Raw genomic sequence first — 22,581 nt, 5'->3', positions numbered from 1 at the left:
AAACCCTCACTACAGATATTAAAAACATTTATGATACAAGAGAGATTAAACTGAACTGAGGGGAAAAGTAAGGATATATATTGAAACAGAAATATTTAGCAAAAACTTGTTTCAGGAACGCTAATTAAATGTGAGTCAAGATTTCTAGCCTGAGATTTAAAATGTGAAGTTTCCTTTGGTTGAATAAGTTCTGTAAGTTGACATTAACCACCTCATCAAACAAAGTATTACGGGAAAGCAGGAAAACAGCAAAGTAATTTTGTATTGTGTACCTTGTACATAAATACAGCACATGACTAATAATCAAAGTCTGGTACTTGTCCTGCTCTTTCCTTTCTGGTTTTTCAGTGGTCTTATCTTACTTACTATTTTCTGGATAGTTATAATTAACTTTTGGTTTTTTGTTTTGAGGAGATTTTTATTGTGCTTTTCTGATAGTTTAGTTCTTCCTTTCAGGCCTCCTGAGTAGTAAAAGCTTTTTCACCTGGCTATGAGATTAACCTTTGTCTTGCACTGCTTCTTTATCGAAGCTGTAGAACGTGCTGTTCAAATGACAGACAAGTACATTTTCCAGAAAAGGAATGATGTGTTCTGCTGTTTTGCAGGATAGCAGTCAAACATTAAGAAACGAAGTTTTCAGAAGCAGCTGTAGGGTGCTACTGAATTTCCCAGACATGAGGGAGCATATATTGGCTGGCTCGTCTTGAGGAATCAGTACACAGAGTTTTATTGAAGGGAACTCAGTAAAAATTACCCATTCAAGACTTTAGTTAAATTACGTACTCAAATTACAGTAAATTCCTACTTAGTAGGAAAGAAATAATAAAGAAAACACAGGAAATAAGTAACTGGGTATTTCAGCCTTATGTTAAAGGTCAGTTTCACTGCTGAGAAAAGCTGAAGTTTTATCCACCTTAAATAATTTGTTGCAAGTTGATTGGATGCTCCAAGTACACAGAGTCTGTCAGGGCATCTAAGAAAGAGAAGCATCATGATGACAGAAAGTGCTGTTCTTAGGTTTTTTGTGATTTTGTACTATTCTGAGTTTCCAAATGCTAGTCCTGAAACTACCAAGTGCAGTGTGCTTTTTCGTTCACTTGTTACTAAATTATGGAATGTCGCCCCTCTTCCAACTGAATGATTAGTGAATCACTGTAAAGGAAACTAAAGCAGCTGTTTCAGCTTCAGGGCAGTGCTGAGAGAGTTACACCCATGGCAGGATTTCAAAGAAAGAGAGCTACATTTGAATTTCAAAGCCCTGCTGTCATCATACATCCCACAATGTGCCTCCTGTGGCCCAGTAATCTGTTTGCAATACTTTAATTTTCTATTGGAAAGCACAACTGGGAGATGCTTAATTCTTCCGGTTTTGTTTTTCCATAATAGAGTCAGAAAAGGAAGGGGGAATGTTGAAGAAAGAACCGTTCGTCCATATCTCAGGCAAAGGGTGACACTTAAAATGCCAAAAGGGAAAAAGGAAGAATAAAGGAGAATGTAGCACATCCTAAGAACCTATGAAAAAAAATTTGCAATGGTGTGTATTTTGTTCCAGATTATATTAATCAGAGTAAAAATATATTTCTAAAGGAAGATTTTAGGTTTCTTGGAAATATTTTCATCGATTTTCTTCAACAATAATGCTTAAAAGAAAAACTCCAGCATGTCTGAAAAGAAAGCTGTTTTAGACATGTGGGATTTACAAGGACATAACTTCCTTATTTTTGCTCACAGGAGCAGTTTGAAATCACATGCACATTCCTGTTGAAGTCAATTAGAATTATTTTGGCAAGTAGCAATTGAAAGTTCAGGCCATGAGTCTGCCTTGCCTTGTGCTTCAATTAACAGTCAAGATCTGCATTATTTATACTGCTGCAGAATCTGTTGTGTTTTGCTGCTTAGATATTCAGCATGGTTTTACAAAAGGGAAATCATGCATAAACTATCTCGACTTTTAAGAAAAGTAACAACCGAGATTAATTGGGAAGGGGAAGCACTTTCATAATTGGACTTCAGAAAGGCATTGCAAATACTAGATGAAAGACTAATTTATTGGTTCAGTGGTTTATAGTTCATGATGAGCTTTTAAATATTAAATACCCACACTTATATTTATACAAAGTAGTGCACTGAAAGGCTCTGTTTATATTCTTTCAACATGTTCCTCGCTTGTTTATATCACATTTCACATTGAATCTTTGGGTTTAGTTAGTGTCCAGTAGTAATCACACTGAATTTAAGAGAGATACATTAGCCCTTGGATTTCCTTCATGAAAGGCCATCATAATCCCTGGCTCAGTTTCATCATCCATCATGTTCTCTGTGAGTACACATGGAGGCTGTTCACCACTGCCATGGGAGGGTGGGGGGAAATCTGCTGGACTCTGGTGCCCTGAGGAGTTCAGTCTTGGAGAAGAGAGGACTTACAGGGCAGACATTTATCCACTGCTTCTGCTTTCATTGTATAGAAACTGTACATCTGGCCTAGGAACTGCAGCAGATAGGAAAACCTATGATAATCAGGTTTGTTTATTCTGCACAGTATAGTTGAGGCTAGTGCAGGTATTGACCTGTAATTGTACTATGAGAATCAGAAAGATGGAAAAAAGAATTTCAATTATCACAGGAAAATATTTTTGCTGAGGAGCATGTGTGATTGGTAAGAAGAGGAACTGCTATCTTCTTCAGTGTCTCTTCTCTTCCAGAATTAAGTGTGTCAGTTCACTGTAAGAGGTAGAGTAAGACAAAATTGGATTACATAAATTTCTTGGTTTGTCTTGTCTGATGTGCTATACTGTCCACCCTTGCTATTTCACTACTGGTTTTGTGTTCAGCTCCAAAAGCATAGCTTTTAACTCCATGCCAGCCCCAAAAAAATGAAAGAAAAAAAGGATTTGAGTCACATAACACTCTCTAAATGCTTAATATGGTATTTAGGCAGTATGATCAGAGATCTTGGAGAACAGGTCTGTCTGGCATAGTGGCCCCTGATTTGGGCTTTCAGATGTTATAAGGAAAATCACCTACAGCCACAGGATTGCTAATTCGATGTTCAGTCATAGGACTTATGGTCTGTGAGCTGCAGAAAAGCAGGAGGTCCCTTCATAAGGGACATATCTTCTTAAAAAAGCCACCTCATTGAATACAAATGGAATGTTCCTCACAGTTTTCTTGGGTGGTTGACTGTTAATGTTAGGCCAAAATTCTACAAAAGAATTCTTTAAAATCCCATTTCAGTCATTCAATTGTAGTTAGTTTTAACCATAGAAAGACTTTTCTACTTTTCAAAATAGTTACTATATTAATAAATTACTCATGGATGTGAGTTTTTGAAAGAATAAGCAGATCAAGAAGACTAATGGGATACTTCTAGCAAAAGTTTCTATAATACACATGATCCTGTGATCCTGTTAGAACTTGAAAAGCGTACATGAGCCTCTCTCTATAAGAACCATATCTTTCTCCATTCATATCAGAAAAAAAACACCTATCCTTCTGTCCTTACATTCTTCATATATTTCCACTATAACAGCTTCAAAGCTGTTTCTGAAGTTGGAGTTGTTGAAAATCACATTTGAAGAGCCAGTACTGTTAATCATGCTCCCATTTACGTTCTCTGTTATTCGGACATAAACTTCAGGATAGAATTATAGTAATAAATGGAATTAAAACAAATGTTCAGTATAAAAATCTAAATCAAATAGTTGTCTCCACTTCTCTGAGAAACTAATATTTTGATATTGATGCAAAATGATAGACCAACTTGACTAAAGAATTGAGTGACTAAGCACTGTAACACTTAAACAACAGACCGTGTTGTTACATTCATTTGTAAAGAAAGTCATTAATATTTCTGCTCTTTTCTAAAGAGAAATTATTCTCTGGTTTCACTGTGTTTTTATGTGACATTTTTCTGATCTAGGTAAGATTAACTCTTACACATGCCAAAGTTGTATATGTTCTCATTGATACAGGGAAAAACAGTCAAGTAATTTTCTCCTATTTTTTTTCCAGCTTCTTGTTTAACATCTTCTTTAATGATCTGGATGATGGGGCAGAGTGTACACTCAGCAAGTCTGCAGATGGCACAAAACTGGGAGGAGTGGCTGATATGCCAGAGGGTCATGCTACCATCCAGAGGGATGTTAACAGGCTGGAGAAATGGGCTGGCAAGAATGTTGTGAAGTTCAGCTAGTAGAAATGCAGTCTTGCACCTGGGGAGGAACAGCCCCAGGCACCAGTACATACTGGGGACCACCCAGCTGGAAAGTAGCTTAGCAGAAAAGGACTTGAGCATCTTGGTTGACACCAAGTTGACCATAAGCCAGCAGTGTGCCTTTGTGGCAGAGAGAGTAGTGTTATCCTGGGCTACATTAGACAAAAGCATTGCCAGCAGACTGGGGGAAGTGATCCTTCCTCCATCTGGACACAGTCCTGAGCCAACAGCTCTAGGTGGCCCTGCTTGAGCGGTGGGTTGGACCAGATGACCTCTGGAGGTCCCCTCCAGCTTCAGACAGTCTGTGTGTGAGTGCAGCAGTGTGTGCTTAGGATTGTTAAAGAAGCTGAATGATACAGCACCTCAGTTTGGTGGCCTGGCCCTGCAAAACACAGTGTAGTATGTGGGTGAAGTCATGTCTGTTCTGTTGGTGTTGCGTGGGAGGATGAGGTATGTCAGAAGGCAGATGGCTGAAGAGATGCCAGTCTCAACAGGGAGCTTTCTGAAATTGTTGCCCTTCAGCATGCAAGTGGCTAGACCAGTCAAAAGGAAGCACTAACTAACCTGACACTTTCCTCAGTTTGTTGTTTGTTGTTTTTTTTTTCCTCTTGGGACCCACAACTTGAAGCCCTTTTCTGAGAAGAGGAATCTACCTCCTTTCCTTCAAATAACTGAAGAGGGACATACCTTCTTTTCCTTAAATACAGCAATGGAAAGGGAAGCTGCCACCCTTCTTTTTTATGAGCTAATGTCATGGTTAGATCATTATTTTAAGATCCAGTTCCTTTTGCAGTCATAGAGGGTTGAACTAATGATTTCCATCTCTCTGAAGTCACCCTACCGTCAGCCTGGAAGGTATTATGTTTGGAGATGTGTGTGACAGGGGGAGTCTGTGCATCCATTAAAGCTCCGTGTGCAGAAAACGCTGCAGGATTCAGAGGGCAGGAGTGAAGGGAAGCCCGGAGCCTGTGGTAGAAGTAGCCATGATTGGAACAGCTGTGGGCTGATCTCCTGCCTCCTGGGAGGGTGGTTGTGTGTACTTTGCATTTAACAGTGTTTTGCATGCAGAAACAGACCACTTCTGACAGCTGACTGGCCTGCCTGCTGGGCTACTCACCTGCTCTGTCTATTTTCAGCCCATGGCTCTTTTAATGAAAATGGCATTTACATCGAATAGGAAGCAATGTGGAACATGGAACACAATAGGATGCAAAGCAAAAGAGGAGAAAAATTAAGTGCTAGGAATCCAGAAGTCCAGAGAATTAGCATTTTAAGATTGAGTAGTACCTTTTTCTTCCTTTCAAAAATTTCTGAATTTGTGATACTGATTTGAACTCAGATGGATGAAAGAGAAGAGTTAAAAAATGGAGTAAAAAACTATCCTCAAAGCATCTGTTTGGAAATTTATGTAATTACTTTCTATGCAAAATGACTTTAGAATTCACCCAAGATGGAATACCCTTAAGCAGGAGCACAGAACTTTGGTCCCCTTCATCCATCCCCTTTCATTCTTCTCTTAGAGAATTCAGAACAGATACTTCAGTAGATGTGAGAAAATGTAGGAGAAATTCCTCCTTTTTCTTTACAGATGAAATATTGTTTTAATCAAAAGGCTTTGCCACTTTCAAAACTGAAGTTAATTTAGTTAATTGATCTTTTCTATGAACCCAAAAAAATGAGAAGTTATTTTTTATGAAAACGTCTTCCACAAATACACTTATTTTCCCAAGTTCCAATAATATATGAGTGTCAATTTTGATTGATGCAGCCTATTTATTTATGCATATGTGCATTTAAATTAATATTAATAAAATAATTTAACCATTAAGTTATACTACGTTAATGTGTTTTGATTAAATATTTACTAAAAATATTATAGTCGGTGCATTTTTATGCAGATTTTTCTGGGATGCAAAAGCTTCTTTGACATGTCAGGCTACTACAGAACAGTTGAGGAAATGGCATTGTATAATTCTTATAAAAGGGAAAGAGTGCCACCTACCGAATTACTTTGACTGCTCTTGTGAAGACTTTGTGTGAAAGATTTACTTAATTTTACTCTGAGATAGTTTTCAACTGTGTAAGGCTATTTTTATGTTTGGATAATTATTTATGATGTAACCACTCACTTGAAAAGCTGAAACCTTTAAGTTATAGAGGATTGTAAAGTTCCAGTGTCATTCCAACATAATTTTCTTTTGACACTCAGAAATATTTCCTTATTTTTTTCTGATATTGTCTGTATTTGCCTGAGTCTTGTCATATCAGTATTTTTCCTTTATAATGCATGCAACATATCATCTCAGGTTCTCTTCTTTGAAAAAAAAAAAACAACAAGCACAAGACAATCCTTCAAACAATGGAAACTCTACCATCCTGAGTTATATAGTTGTAGAATTGCAAGAACTTCCTTAATTTTATTGAAATTCACATCTCCACTATTGAACAGTCACCCAGGATTTTAAAAGAAATGGCATATTGTTCTTTCAAGCTGTTTCTTCTTTGCAGAAGTATGAAGCATATAATCCAACAGCAATTTAGGAAAAACAATTTTATATATTTTTTTAACCTTAACAGTTGCTCCGGAAGACCCCAGCAGAAAGGTAGATGGTGATACCATTATTTTCTCACATGTGCAAGAAAGGTCAAGTGCTGTCTATCAGTGCAATGCTTCTAATGAATATGGATACTTGCTGGCAAATGCATTTGTCAATGTTCTGGGTAAGAAACAGTTCATATATTTTTCCCTTTTCTTGCATATTCATTTGTCTCTGGCTACTACACAGATTGCATACTCAGGCCTTCCTTGAGGTCATCGGGGGCTGTATGCATTTCCTAAGGCCTGTAAAAGGCAAAGGTAAACATACCTTATTTTCCGGAGGATATTTCTGAATATCACTTTCATTATTCCTATGAAGGATAATTGTGAAAGGTGGGGAAAATTTGCAATAAATTTTACCTTTTTTTGTTTGTTTGTGTATGTAAATCAAGAAAGCAGAAGCATAACAAATAAGGCAGGAATTAATATTCCTTAAGTTTGTAGATTTCAGCACATTGACTGTGGGTGTTTTTTATCAGTTAAGTAGATGATCTCTAAATTGCTGTTGCGAGGGGACATGACTTATGCATTTGTCGCGAAGGACCCTCAAGAATGTGCTTGTACTTACAAGATACTCTGGCCTCTCTAATTCTTTTCACTGAATTTAACAAAGCTAGAAGCAAAGCCCTGGCAAAATGACTTCTAAAGACTCTTCTGCAGGAAGTGGCAGACCTTTTGATTGAGGGACGCTGTCCTTTATATGAAAGAACTCACTTTAGTTCCATTGTTCCTTTAAAAAAATGTAGGTGTTTCACAGAAAATACATCTTAGCTTCTTTCTGCTTGCAGATTTGTTCAGAATTATGTAGTTTGGTCTGTTCCCAGGAGTTTCTCTGCTTGAAGTCTATTACATTTTTCAAATTAAATAATTGCCTTTGGTGCCCATTCCTGTTGCTTTACAAACAGGAAAGAAACATTTGTTTTTCACAAGATAATTCTGCTACATTAATATTTCCTCAGGCTACTGGGAGTAGAATATATGTGGACCTAGACTGAGACCAGAAATCACTTCAGAGGGGAATGTTACCATATAATTCTTTAGGCCATTCTTATGTCTTAGTATTTTGTGTTTATATCTTTGTATCTATAACCAGATATCTTTGTCCTTTCAGCTGAGCCACCAAGAATTCTAACTCCTGTTAATAAACTGTATCAAGTCATCGCAGATAGTCCCGCATTGCTAGACTGTGCTTATTTTGGTTCACCTAAGCCTGAAATTGAATGGTAAGCTGTAATTGTTGTGCTTAAGTTATGTAGAAAGAGCATGATATATCTATGGAAACAAGCATCTTAAGTTTTAGAAATATTTTTACTCTATTTACAGTTTAAGTATTGTATTCTTTAACATATACTGATCATAGTATGGGTAATACAATATTACATATACTTAATGTAACAAGAGTTATCTCTTTAAAGCCAGTTTTAATTTCTTTATTTGATTCTGTCTGTGTTTTCTAATGTGACAGTCCCAAGTTTCCATTTCTGATAATAAAATACAACAGAATGTAACTATGATTTGGATAGTGATATTACTTTTTATCTAAAGGTTTAAGGGAGTGAAAGGTAGCATCTTGCGTGGAAATGAGTATGTTTTCCATGATAATGGAACCTTGGAAATTCCGGTGGCTCAAAAGGATAGTGCTGGCACATACACCTGTGTAGCAAGGAATGAATTAGGAAAGACACAAAATGAGGTGCAATTGGAAGTTAAAGGTAAGAAATTAATTATTCTTTGATCACAGATTAGTATGGAATTTCAGACTTTCTAAATATCTAATAGTAATTTTAAATTTCAGATCCAACAATGATAATTAAGCAGCCAGAATACCAAGTGATTCAGAGATATGGCCAAGTTTCATTTGAGTGTATAATAAAACATGATTCTACCTTATTACCAACAATCATATGGCTGAAGGACAACGATGAATTGCCAGATGATGAAAGGTATGGACAAAATAATTTTATTTTATTTTTAATTCTAGGGTTTTTTGCTTGCTTCTTTTCCCAATCTTTGAAAGGAACAGATTAACCTATTGAGATTTTCCAAGAGAAGACTGATAAATATTATAACTATCCCATATTTGGTGATTAAAGGAATTACCTGGTATGGTGAAAATATTAAGATAGAATTCAAAGTCAAACAATATGTAAAAAATTGGAATTGTGCACATTGTGTATATCAATTGTACAGAGAAGGTAATTGGTGTAGAAGCCAAAGGGATAATGGAAGGCAATTTTGCTTAGATCAGAGATAATTACAAGCTTTTTCAGTTTAATTGGAATTAAAGCACATTAGGATAGACAGTTACTGTGGGAAGATGGTGAGGAGCAGTGTAGAAAAGGCTGACATAGTCCCATAGCCTACACTGCTGTCTCAGTGTTTGCTGAAATGCATGAATATATGCAAATTAGATGATGTCTTATTCAAGTTTCTTATAACAGCAGCAGTTACTGGAAAATCAGTGTCTTAATCTGTTGTATTTTCAGGTTTCTAGTTGGTAAAGACAACTTGACCATTATGAATGTAACTGATAAAGATGATGGAACATACACTTGTATAGTCAATACTACTCTGGACAGTGTTTCAGCAAGTGCTGTGCTTACTGTTGTTGGTAAGAGTACTCTCAAACTTTATGATAGCAGAACTGTGTTTAATTACTGTTAAGTATGAAAACAGCATTAGCTTTAAAATTAAAAGTACAAACATAGTTTTCATTTCTAGGACAGGACAAAGGAAATACCTCTTTTTAAAAACGTTTCAGTTTATTAAAACCAGAGTCTTACCCTAAAGTTTACCTTTGAATCAGCTGCTTATGAAAGGGTCCAGTAGCTACAGGACACATTCAGGTTCATGCTTTATTTTATTTGTATCACATATTGCAGAGTATGTGAATTTAAACATGTTATCTCAGGATTCTCTTTTGCAACTAAACTATTCTTCAGAAAGACTGAGCATGCTTGATGTCTGACTTCAGAATGATTTTCTTTTTAAATTAGTTCTCTTTGTTAAGTTTCTATGATTGCAGATTGTTACAAAATATGTTAGTTAATTTGCCCCTTCTCCCAGTTTGTAAGAAAGGTTAAAGTAAATGTCCTGAATGATTCTTACCTGAGTTCAAGCTGAGATTCAGAGTCAAATATGCTTGTATTTCGAAATTGTGAGTATTCTTATGCCTATCCAGGTATGATATACACCAAACATCTAGTACTTATTTAGAAGGTTTTATAAGATTGTTTACTTTATTTATTTTCTTGATCTATCCTTGTTTTAAAAAATGGGTAAAATATTCCATAATACTTTTATAGCTTTTCATTGAAAAATATTCAATATATTACTTAAAATAAACCATTTACTCACAGTAAGTTAACTTTTCTTTGCCATAAATAATTACCTTTAACTGCCTACAGTATTCTGTTTCTTTGGCTACTAACTGATTAAATCCTTTATATTAATGTTCTTTTCAGCTGCTCCCCCAACTCCAGCTATCATTTACGGTAAACTAATATGAAGTTCTTTTTCTACATCATCTGCCAGATATATTTGTCATTTGCCTATTGCAAAGTTCAACATCTTTTCTTTTTGTCCCTTTTTCCTGTGTTTTTGTGTGTGTGGTTTCATCCCATTTTATGAGCTACTTTGTTACCAGAGTACTGGACTGTGGAATTTTATGATGCAGGCTGCTTTTTATTTTAGGGAATAAATAATTTTCAGACCTAAATTCTTTGTAATTAATGTTGGTTACAGTGCGATAATGTTTTTCTCACACAGAACACAGTAATACAATTTAGTTATATAATAGATTAAAGATTTAAAAAGTAAACCCGTCTGTTAGTTGAAAGCTAATACATTATCAAAGAACCTGCATCAAGCAAATGATGGCATGTTTTTACATTGCCTTTAAGGACAGCTTTATAGGCCTGTTGCACTTTATTTCATAGTTTGTCTTTATTTTCTTTCACTCACATAATAGATAGGTCCATGTTGACCAGTTTGGTTTATGATTGATGAACTTGCTAATAAGATTTTTAAATTAAAGCTGAACTACACCAAAAAAACTGTCAGGTACAGTCTTAAATTTGACAGCTTACAGCCCTCAACTTGGTAACTTTTTTTCTCAATTTTGATTTTAAAATGCAATATAATATACCTAAATACACTCAGTGTAAAAACTTCAGCATTTTTTTGTAAATCGTGTCACATTCAATGAAAATGCTTATGTATTCTTATACTCATTAGTCTTGATTTTTCTGTAACAAATCATAAAATGAATTATTTTTACCAATTTGGAGCAGACAATTACATCTTTATGCATTATGAATATGTATATGAACAGCTTGCTTGGTATTTCAGGGTTTTTTAAAAATACACCAAAAAATAAATTACTTAGTAACTTGCAATTAGTTTCTATTTAACTATAGTTGTTTTAAATTCACATGCAAACTATTTGTAGCGCTTCTAGAAAAGCTGCTTTGATGTGAATGCTTCTTTATTTTCCATCTTTTATTAACTATTTCTAGCTACAATAGATAACTACCCATAATCATTCAAAGATAAACTAAACATGCATTTCATAATTTTTTGCATCCCGTTACATTTTTATACCACAGTGCAGTCACACGCAGATTAAATAGATTCTTGTTAATGTTTAGAAGTTTCCAGATGCATCAGTTCTCCATTATATTTCTGTTTTGTATCAAGTGCATGGTAATGGTCATTAAGTCATGCTTACGTGAGTATTTGAACCGTCCTGTATTTGTGGAATTCTTTGACTGGAATGTAAGGATTTTTTCAAAGACAAAACTACATAATCTGATGTGATTATTTATTTTGTGTTCATTTGATTTACAGCTCGGCCAAATCCTCCCTTTGACTTGGAACTGACAGGTCAACTAGAAAGAAGCATTGAACTTTCATGGATACCAGGAGACGAGAATAACAGCCCCATTATAAGTATGTTTGTTCGTATCTATTGCATTATGTGACCAGCATTAGTTAATTCTTCTCAGATCCCAAAACAGCTCTGAAATTAATTTTGTGTGCGGTGTGGGAGAATGGTAAATTACTTCACTACAGTTGCCACTTATTTACGTAACAAAAATTCACTGAATGTAATCTGCTGTACAGCCAAGCATAAAGACTTGTTTGCTGCCCTAAAAACTGGGCTTCTGATTTAAAAAACCTTGTGTTAGCACAGAAGTTGATAGCGATGTGAGCTCCGTCTGGCAAGGTCTGGTCTTATGAATATGTAGAGAGTAGACTTGTTAATTAGTTCAGTAAAAAGCTACTTATACATATTTCTGTAGGAGATCAGCACTAACATCTTGCATTAACTCCTTTGTAATTCATATGAAATTGAGATGACATCAGTACCAGTATTTTCAGGGATTATCCATCCCTACTGATACAGAAGCTTATTCTTCATTAAAATATAAGGAAAATGTTTTTTCTTATTCAGACAGTGGAATAAAGCATATCCATAAGACAGAGAATATAAACATCTATAAACTTCTGAGACAGAAAATTGATCTTAAATGCTGTTATTCCTCCCAGTAGAAAACTATGAAAGATGCTCTTGCTTATGTTGAGAGAGGATGGAGGGGGCATTTAGGAGGAAGGAAGAAGGATGTTACTATATGTTTTCCAAAAAATAGTGGAATCAGAAAGATTTGTCAGGCTAACTTTTTAGTTATGAGCAACTTAGTATAATTATTTAATTATTTACGCAGTACATTTTTAGTTAATAACTGCCACAAGTTAGCAAGACCTGTCTACATATTATACTTGGAATGAATAAATTAGGCCCATGTATTGGGTGTCACTCTGCAGGGTCTGCTGCTGGTCAGTATGAACACTGTTCACAAACCATAAGGATCAGGCATCTGGAAATGAAGCTTAGTACAAAACAGAATTTCAAAGCACATCAAAGATGTTTATTGCATTTTAATGAAGCACTAAGGGATTTTGCTGAAGTTTTACACTTTCAGATTTATTTAATGTATATCAACTAGTAATACACTTTAAAAAATGTAATATATTGCAGTTTAATGTAAATGGAATCACAGAATCTCACAGAATCACAGGATCGTCACTGAGTCCAACCATCCACCCAGGAAAAAAAGAAAAAGAAAGGAAAACCACAAAACCACAGCCACACACTCCACAAAACCAACAACAACACACAACCCCAAAAAACCCACTATGCCCGCTAGAGCATGCCCTGGAGTGCCACATCTACATGTTTCTTGGATACCTCAAAGGATGGTGACTCCACCACCTCCCTGGCCAGGCTGTTCCAGTGCCAGACTACTCTTTCAGTATATAAATTCTTCCTAATATCCAATCTAAACCTCCCCTGGCATAACTTCAGGCCATTTTGTCTAGTCCTATCATTAGTCACTTGGGAGAAAAGGCCAACACCCACCTCCCTACAACCTCCTTTCAGGTAGTTGTAGAGAGCAATGAGGTCTCCCCTCAGCCTCCTCTTCTTCAAAACAAAACAACCCCAGTTTTCTCAGCCACTCCTCATATGACTTGATGTCTAGACCCTTTGTCAACTTGGTTGCTCTTCTCTGGATTTGCTCCAGCACCTCAATGTCCTTCTTATAGTGAGGGGCCCAGAACTTAACACAGTACTCAAGATGCAGCCTCACCAGTGCTGTGTACAGGGGCATGGTCATTTCCCTACTCCTGCTGGCCATGCTATTCCTGTTACAGGCCAGGATGCTATTAGCTTTCTTGGCCACCTGGGCACATTTCTGGCTCATGTTAAGCCTGCTGTAAACCAGCACCCCCAGGTCCTTTTCTGCTGGGCAGCTGTCCAGCCACTCTTCCCCAAGCCTGGTTCTTCTTAAGTGTTTAAAAAATTTATATCTCATACCTAAGAGCAGAAAGTTTTTTGCTGTTCCAGAGCAGGAAAAAATGTCCTTTTGTCTTTTCCTTTTTGAAATTCTGCAAAACCTGACATTATATATTCAGAGAAATCTTAACTGTAATCATCGTAATGTTCACAGAGAACTCCTGAGAAATTTAGCTTCTGAACATACATTCTTTGACTTAATTTGAAAATACTGAAAAGTGATCTCAAAAACCTTCAAGTATTGGTTCTTGAGTTTAGATAGATCTTCACTAAGTCAGTCTCACTGGGAGAAGTGGAAAACTCAGAATTTTAATATTGTACAGATACTATCTACTGTCAGCTTGAAACAACTAAGATATTTGTCAGCCAATAATACTTTTACATCAAAATTCCAGTCTTGTCCCACCATATTGCTGTGATAGTTCAAGGGTTCCTGTTACATTAAAATCCAGTATCTGAAAGAGGCTCTTGTAATAATGCGTTACCTGACAGGTAGCTGCATTAGTGAGAATACTAAACAGTAAAAGTATGAGTGTTTTAATTCTATTTCTACCTAGTCATTACTTTTGAGATTGACATTACAGGTCTGTGTCCTGGTTTATCAACTTACATTTTGATTCCCATTATTTTTAAAACATTGATTCAGAAATGCCTACACTGATCTAGGAAGGTGTTGCAAGTTTTGATATGAACTTGGGTTAAATTTCTCTTTACAGGCTTTGTGATTGAATATGAAGATGGGCTGCATGAACCAGGAGTATGGCATTACCAGACAGAAGTTCCTGGAAGTCAGACTACAGTACAGTTGAAGTTGTCTCCATACGTCAACTACTCATTCCGTGTGATAGCTGTCAATGAGATTGGCAGAAGTCAGCCTAGTGAACCATCTGAGCAGTACCTGACAAAATCTGCAAGTAAATAACTATTCCCACTTACCAGTGATTGATTTAGACTATAAATGGCATTGAATTTGCTTGGAATGCAAACAGCAGTGAGTCTTGTTCACATGTAAATATTTTATCTTTAGACCCTGATGAAAATCCTTCTAATGTGCAAGGGATAGGCTCAGAACCTGATAATCTGGTAATAACCTGGGAGGTAAGAAACCTTTTTTCAAGGTTTCGTTTGTTTGTTTACAGGTCTGTGAGTAGCATTTGTTTACAGAAATAATAATGTAACTGAACACTCTATGAGAATACCCATTGCATTACTTGCTTAAAACCTTCTCAAAAAAGAGTAGAAATCCAGACATCTCCCCATCTTCATTTTCAGGGAAAAGCTGCATGCATTATAAAAAAAAAATAAAATCAAGGTGCCTTATTTTCCTTGAGTGTTTTCTCAAGATAAGCCATTAATTTGGTAATACAGGATGTTTAGCTGCCAATTTAGGAACTTAAATATGTAAATTGTGGTCTTATTTTTAGAATGAATTCTAATGTGAATCCTAATTCTACTCTCAACTTTTGAGATAAATTAAATTATTGTGCAATTTTCCACTTTTGTGGAAAAGTTGTCTCTATGTTGCCCTTACCATCGTGACAGGAGCTCAAGGAGAGCCATGTAAACCTAATTTCCCATCCCAGGCAGGAAACATTGTCTAGAGAGCTCTGCTTGTAGGGAGTTGGTGTAAGTCTGGATTTCCCTCTTCCACTTTTATGGAATATTAGAAAACAAAATATATATATGGAAATCACAAGGTATGGTTGCATGAAAAACAACTGAACTCACCTCCTGTAAAAGCTAAATTGCTTAGCTTGGAAATTTCAGCAGTGCTTCTCTGTCACAGAACATAGTGGTAAATTTTGAGTAAAATACTAAAGAATCACTGTATTTCATTTGTGACTCTTTTTTAATTTTTTTTTTAAGATGCTTCAGAATATTTTTAAAACAATTTAATTTACTTTTTTCATTTCAGTCTTTGAAAGGTTTTCAGTCTAATGGACCGGGGCTTCAGTACAAAGTCAGCTGGCGTCAGAAAGATGTTGATGATGAATGGACATCTGTTATAGTTGCAAATGTATCTAAATATATTGTGTCTGGTACACCAACTTTTGTTCCCTATGAAATAAAAGTACAAGCTTTAAATGACCTGGGATATGCACCAGAGCCATCAGAGGTGATTGGACATTCAGGGGAAGACTGTAAGTTTTGTAGTTTGACTCAACTGCATTAATTAAAAGTAATTAAATGTGTAACTTAAATGGTTATTTTAAATATTCCTTGAATGCCATGTCCGTGTGGTGTCTCATTCTAACTCAGTACTTGTATCCTCTTTACACAGTGCCAATGGTTGCTCCAGGCAATGTGCAGGTTTATGTTATTAACAGCACCTTAGCAAAGGTGCACTGGGACCCAGTTCCACTAAAAACTGTCCGAGGACACCTTCAAGGATACAAGGTAAGTACAGTCAAAAGCTTTCTGTTCCTTGTTTATTAAAATAGATCACTCTACCTAAATGAATCTGTATCCAGACTGAAGTAACTGACATAAAATGACTCTTGCTTTTCAGTGAGCTCACAAGTTTTGCTAACAAGAGCAAGAGCACTGATAAAATTAAAGTTCAGCCATGTTCCATCCTCCTGTGACATTGTCCTTGAAGAAAAATGGGATATGTTTGCAATTAAGTTTGCACGTATTGCATATATTTAAAAAATGGTAATAGTTTTACAGGTCTTATTCCATAAGTTTATTTAGAGGCTGAGGAGAAATAGTTTCTGTAGGAGTTGCTTTTAGGTCTGATGCTAAGATTACCTATCTTCTCCCATAATATGATTAATGATATCTTGAATTCTGAGTACTGGCCAGGTGCTAGCTGCTGTCAGGGGCTGTCTTTCTGGGGGCCAGGAAAAAGCTCAGTTTAAAAGCTCGGTTTAAGGAGATAGGAAATGGTGGAAGATTAGTAGTGTACATACAACTCAAAGAAGCTTAGTATAAGATAATGTGCTGGCTTTGATGGTAACTGAGAGGGCTGTGTTGGAGACAGAAGACTGCAATTAATAGAGAATGGGAGGCAGAAGGACTTCAAGGTTTGAAACTGGGGGAACTGGTGTTCCTGGAGGACAGGGAAAATCTGATGGCAAAAGTTGCTGCAGAGGTTGCACCAGAAGTCCACCAGAAACAACTCAAGATTGAAAACTGTAGAAGCATAGTGAACTGGTTGTAGAGGGAAGACTTGAATGAGAGGATATACTGACTTCCTATGCAGTGATAGAAGAAAATAAAAACTAATTACTTCTTTGCTCCTCACAATACAGACTAGTTAAACAGCCGAAACTAGATTACTTCATAAGCAAACTAGTTTAAATTAGTTCTGTTTAAAAGAAAGGAGGAAAAAAAAACAAGCCAAAAAGAGTAAATAGTATTTGGAGTGAATAAATGTACATCATACTTATAAGATGAAGAACTAGCATTCAAGAGCACTTTAGAATCATAGAATCATAGAGTAGAATCATAGAATCCTAGGGGTTGGAAGGGACCTCGAAAGATCATCTAGTCCAACCCCCCCGCCAGAGCAGGGTCACCTAGAGCACATCACACAGGAATGCGTCCAGGCGGGTTTTGAATGTCTCCAGTGAAGAAGACTCCACAACCTCTCTGGGCAGCCTGTTCCAGTGCTCTGTCACTCTCACAGTAAAAAAAAATTTTCTGATATTCACCTTAAACCTCCTGTGCTCCAATTTGTATCCATTACTCCTTGTCCTATCACTGGTCATCACTGAAAAAAGCTTAACTCCATCTTCTTGACACTCACCCTTTACGTATTTGTAACCATTGATGAGGTCACCCCTCAGTCACCTTTTCTCCAAACTAAAGAGACCCAGCTCTCTCAGCCTTTCCTCATAAGGGAGATGTTCCACTCCCTTAATCATCTTTGTGGCTCTGCGCTGGACTCTTTCAAGCAGTTCCCTGTCCTTCTTGAACTGAGGGGCCCAGAACTGGACACAATATTCCAGATGTGGCCTCACCAATGCAGAATAGAGGAGGAGGAGAACCTCTCTTGACCTACTAACCACCCCCTTTCTAATGCACCCCAGGATGCCATTGGCCTTCTTAGCCACAAGGGCACATTGCTGGCTCATGGTCATCCTCCTGTCTACCAGGACCCCCAGGTCCCTTTCACCGACACTGCTCTCCAGCAGGTCAGCCCCCAACCTGTACTGGTGCATGACATTTTTCTTCCCCAAAACTCTACACTTGCCCTTGTTGAACTTCATCAGGTTTCTCCCTGCCCAAGTCTCCAGCCTGTCTAGGTCTCTCTGAATGGCAGCACAGCCTTCTGATGTGTCAGCCACTCCTTCCAGCTTGGTGTCATCAGCAAACTTGCTGAGGGTACATTCTGTACCCTCATCCAGGTCGTTGATGAAGATGTTGAGCAGCACTGGTCCCAGTACCAACCCCTGAGGGACTCCACTAGTCACAGCTAAACTGGAGTGCATTACAGCTGGTCATCACACGAATATGAGTTCTTGATATATGGATGTCATTTCTGTCACACAAAATACCACTGTCCAGAGAGATGAAAGCTAGTTCTGTATGAGCTAGCATAAGTATTTGTAGTTACTTTGGTGCTTTGCCCTAGATAATAAATTTGGCTGAGAAACAGGACTTCTTACTCTGTTAGATGTTTATCTGTTAGATGACAGTCTGATATCAACATAGTATTTCACACGGAAATGTGCAACCAAAAGAAAGCGTCCATTATGTGAGGATTAAAGAGTTAGTTTTAGTGAAGTTAATCCCTTATTATTAATCCACTTACAGCAACCCTAACGCTCATAATTCAAATCACCCAATTTTTGTTAAAGATCATTAATAATACAGAAAGATCTATAGGCAAAATGTCTGCCCATACCTCAGGTGTTAAGTTCTCACCTGTCTGAATCATGGAATGGTGTGAGTTGGAAGGGACCTTAAAGATATCTGGTTCATGGTTATAGTGAGTTGTCATCATCCCAAGTTTAGGTGAAGATTTCTTTTTCCTCAGACTTTTTCTCTGAGGGCTATTTCCTGTTCTGTATTTGTTAATGGGTTACACACTTTCCCCTTGATTTGGTCTAAGAGATTAGTCCTGCCATGATTACTTCTGTGTAGTGTAGTAGTGCTCTGTGTGTAGTAAGATTTTTTTTCTGTGGGGAGGAGAACCACACAATGACACAAAGCTAAGCAAAGCTGAAGCTAAAATAACAAAAAATAAAACAAACTCAAGACCACAGGATTGACAACAGACCTGATCACTGAGTAGTTTTGCTGTTATAGATAGGACAAACAGGATAATGGTATATCCTTGCATAAGTTGCAGATGCAGCAGAAGTTTCTTAATTTTTGCAGAGACAGCTACATCAAGCTAAAGTAGGTTAAAAAATGGCATGACAAGTTCTAACACCTAATGGATAGTTATTGTTATAAATCTTTCTCTGAAATCAAACTGAAAAATTCTCATGGATGTCAAGTATGCTGTAAGTGGCTTAGTTACTGCCATAGCTTACAAAGCACATGACTAGCTCCTTTTAAACATATTAGCAAAATCCTTGTAGCAAACTCAGGATTTCCTAATTATTAAAATTATTTCAGGTAGCCCAATATGCACTGTTGCATTAGGGACATGTTTTGTGGTAATGAGAGGGGTATTTCTCTAAAGAGTCACATCATGAAGACACATGTATGAAGAGAGTAGGAAGATACCTATGAAGCAGCAGACTACAGCACATCATGTACATTTTGCTGTTGTGTTAATCTAGCTGTTATTTGATATACTGTGTTACTATAAAGGTTTCACACCTAACAAGAAATTTTAAAAGTAATTATTTTCACTGTTACTCCTGCCATTTTTTTTTCCTCTTATTCCTATGAATTCAGTGGTTATGTGAAAAAGGTGATGCAGTCTCTTACTGTTGTATTCCTCTTCCAAATCACTGCTTATCAAACACAGTTTATTGAAACTCTTTTTCAGTTTCAGCCTGTCTAGTGACAAGTGGTGATCCAACTATTATAATGTGCTTTGTGAAAAGTTACTGGCTAAAAATTCTTAAAATATCATCAACTATATCTGATGAGTTTCAGTGCTGATAGTATCAACGTTTCAAGCTTTTGTTAGCTTGCAAATGACTTTCTACACTAGTTGATAGGATGAGAGCTACAGGATGACAGCTGGTGGTATTCAAAAACATTAGCTCAGGCACTTCACAGTGATTAGAGTGAAATGATACGTTGTTAGCAGTAGAACTGGTGTTAGTGTATCATTGCTTTATAAACTGTCTAGCTGGGATTTGTAAGTCTTACCAATTCCCTTTTTGAGTTCGTATGTGAAATTCCAGCTCCTTTAATTAAAGAGGTGTTTGATAGTTGGCTTAAATGGAACCAGAATTTTACCTACTTACATTGCTTTATCAGTTTTAGTGTGTGATAATGCATGTGTGAAAATTATGCTGTGAAAAATTAACACTGAAGTATTTGAAGGTGACAATCCTAGGAGTAACCCAAGTCTTTGTAGGGGAAACTGTTAATATATTTCCAGATATCATGGTAGAGAGACTGTGTAGTAAAGGAAGTGCAGTCAAGGTAATGACCTGTAAAGCTTGTCTGCAGGAGTGGATGTTATGAATGGTTTCTGCCTCTCAGATGGACTTGCTTACATGAGAACCATCACATATTAAAGCATTTCCAAACCAGAACTTGAATCAAACTGGCTTTGAACATGAGCAGAACTGTCAGGTGATAGTCTTCAGCCCCTTGTGTAGACATGACTGGTTTTGGATAAGGTCTGTTTCTGGTGCAGGAAAGCTCTATGATATGTCTCACCTGAGTTTATTAAAATTGCAGTTATCCCCACCTATATTTCATGGAAAAGCTTAGAGTTGGTAAGATCAGAACACCTAAACACTCACTGTAGATTTTCTTTTGTCTTTAGGTTTACTACTGGAAAGTGCAGAGTCTATCCAGAAGAAGTAGGCGGCATGTAGAAAAAAAGATCTTGACTTTCAGGGGAAACAAGACTTTTGGAATGTTGCCAGGGCTGGAGCCCTATAGTTCTTACAAGCTGAATGTTAGAGTTGTTAATGGTAAAGGAGAAGGACCAGCAAGCCCAGACAAAGTATTTAAGACCCCTGAAGGAGGTACGCAATGAGAAAGCTAGAGACTGAACTACATGTGGTATATTCAGAAATAGAACACTAAGGGTGCAATAGCTGAATTTGCATCTTGGACATAATAAAATAATAATCTGGCTCAATACAGTAATATTCTTAAGAATTAAAAATTCATGAGCTGCTTTAAGTTCATCTGCTTTATATTTACTGTATATTTTTCTTAAAAGTTCCTAGCTCACCCTCCTTTTTGAAGATTACTAACCCAACGCTGGACTCTCTCACTCTGGAGTGGGGTTCACCTACCCATCCAAATGGTGTTTTGACATCATATGTACTGAAGTTTCAGCCAAGTAAGTTAATTTTCAATATATTTTTGGACAATATATGTACAAAGTAGTAATCTGTTTATTAAGAAAAAAAACTGGTAAATTTATAATTTACAAAATATATTATTTCATTGTAGATATCAAGTTTGAAAAAGATTAATGTGTTTTGACAAATTAGATTACTCTACTTGGTAAACTTCACTTGCTCAAGTACAACATTAGCATTTTTCCATTACTTTTATTTCTTCAAACCATCCTTCACAGAAAAATGGATGTGAAGTCCTACATATATCTGACAGCCAAGTTATAAGCAAGATACTACCACCCACAAGTCCTGTATTCTAACTGCAGAGAAAATATCATTAGAAGTAGATCAAAATTCCTCCAGTTACACTGTTGTCTGCTTCTTCATTTTTCATGGCATTTTGTTTTTAAAATGAAAAAAAAAAAAGTGCCATTTACTCATAGCACAGCTAGAAATCACTCCCTTAGGATCCCCATGCCACTGCATACTTGCCAGAAATTTATTAGCAGTGACACTGGAAATTTAGACATTTTTGTGCATGGAACAGGTTAAGGAAGTTTGTTTATTTCCACTGTTCCTTGGCATTAGATACAAGTGACTTCAGTTGTTGTGTTTTTTCCTAAGCATACTGAATTTATTATGGGGCAACTAGTTAAGAGTTTCAGAATTTTTTCATTACGTGTGTTTTGAATGTGTGTAAGTCCAGATGATTTGATGTGGATTCAGTGGCCTTGGATTCAGGTACTTTCAAGAACTGAATTTGAACTTAAAAAATTTGCAGGTGTTTCCTGTCTCCCTGTTTAATTTTGCCCCCTCACATAGATCCTTTTTTCAAAAAGGTGGCTGTCTTATGAAACTAAAGATTATCATTCATATAAGCTGAAATGAACAATGCAGCAGACAAACAAGACGAATAAATACAAACAAAAGAAGCTGTTTTAACGCAATAAGAACATACGCAATTTTCCTAATTATCTCTGTTTTATTTTTTTTCTTGTAACAACAGTTAACAACACACATGAATTAGGTCCCTTGGTAGAGATAAGAATTCCTGCCAACGAGAGCAGCTTGATATTAAAAAATTTAAATTACAGCACACGGTACAAGTTTTACATTAATGCACAAACTTCAGTTGGATCAGGAAGTCAGATAACAGAGGAAGCAGTAACGATTATGGATGAAGGTAAGATGGGTATGTATAAAGAAAACCCATTGAGTTTAAAAAATTACTACAAATGTTATTATAAATGTTACTACTCCTTCTTCCATTATGGGAATAGCACCTACTAAAATTTCTGCAGTGCTTTCTTAAATATATTATACACTAATAAAAGATTGTATATAGTTTTTAAGAAAAGATGTGCAAATGTTTTCCACTGTAGTGGAAGCTCCAAAAGAGATGTAAAGCCCCTCTTTTTGATACAAGTTTACAAGATCTAAGACTTTGGCTTCTCTGAGCTTCAAAGTTTCATGTAAC

At 36.5% G+C, this 22,581-nt stretch overlaps 1 protein-coding gene across 50 annotated transcripts in view; it reads left to right on the top strand.

Moving 5' to 3' along the window:
* NRCAM (neuronal cell adhesion molecule) overlaps positions 1–22,581 on the top strand; it is a 154,546-nt gene that overhangs the window by 101,226 nt on the left and 30,739 nt on the right. For 22 of the 50 annotated variants that reach the window (XM_051608851.1, XM_051608855.1, XM_051608859.1 and 19 more), the window contains 14 exons: positions 6,791–6,934; positions 7,924–8,035; positions 8,358–8,524; positions 8,608–8,755; positions 9,299–9,423; positions 10,277–10,306; positions 11,661–11,762; positions 14,385–14,582; positions 14,696–14,766; positions 15,584–15,809; positions 15,950–16,065; positions 20,576–20,780; positions 20,981–21,103; positions 22,111–22,296. In XM_051608851.1, the coding sequence (XP_051464811.1) occupies positions 6,791–6,934; positions 7,924–8,035; positions 8,358–8,524; positions 8,608–8,755; positions 9,299–9,423; positions 10,277–10,306; positions 11,661–11,762; positions 14,385–14,582; positions 14,696–14,766; positions 15,584–15,809; positions 15,950–16,065; positions 20,576–20,780; positions 20,981–21,103; positions 22,111–22,296 (1,953 nt within the window). The remainder of the gene's footprint in view (positions 1–6,790; positions 6,935–7,923; positions 8,036–8,357; positions 8,525–8,607; positions 8,756–9,298; positions 9,424–10,276; positions 10,307–11,660; positions 11,763–14,384; positions 14,583–14,695; positions 14,767–15,583; positions 15,810–15,949; positions 16,066–20,575; positions 20,781–20,980; positions 21,104–22,110; positions 22,297–22,581) is intronic. The other 28 variants (XM_051608900.1, XM_051608860.1, XM_051608867.1 and 25 more) reach the window with 3 other exon arrangements.

The sequence above is a fragment of the Apus apus genome, chromosome 1 (genome assembly GCF_020740795.1).
Source record: "Apus apus isolate bApuApu2 chromosome 1, bApuApu2.pri.cur, whole genome shotgun sequence".
Lineage (NCBI taxonomy): Eukaryota > Metazoa > Chordata > Aves > Apodiformes > Apodidae > Apus > Apus apus.
This window is presented reverse-complemented; position numbering and strand designations above follow the sequence as displayed.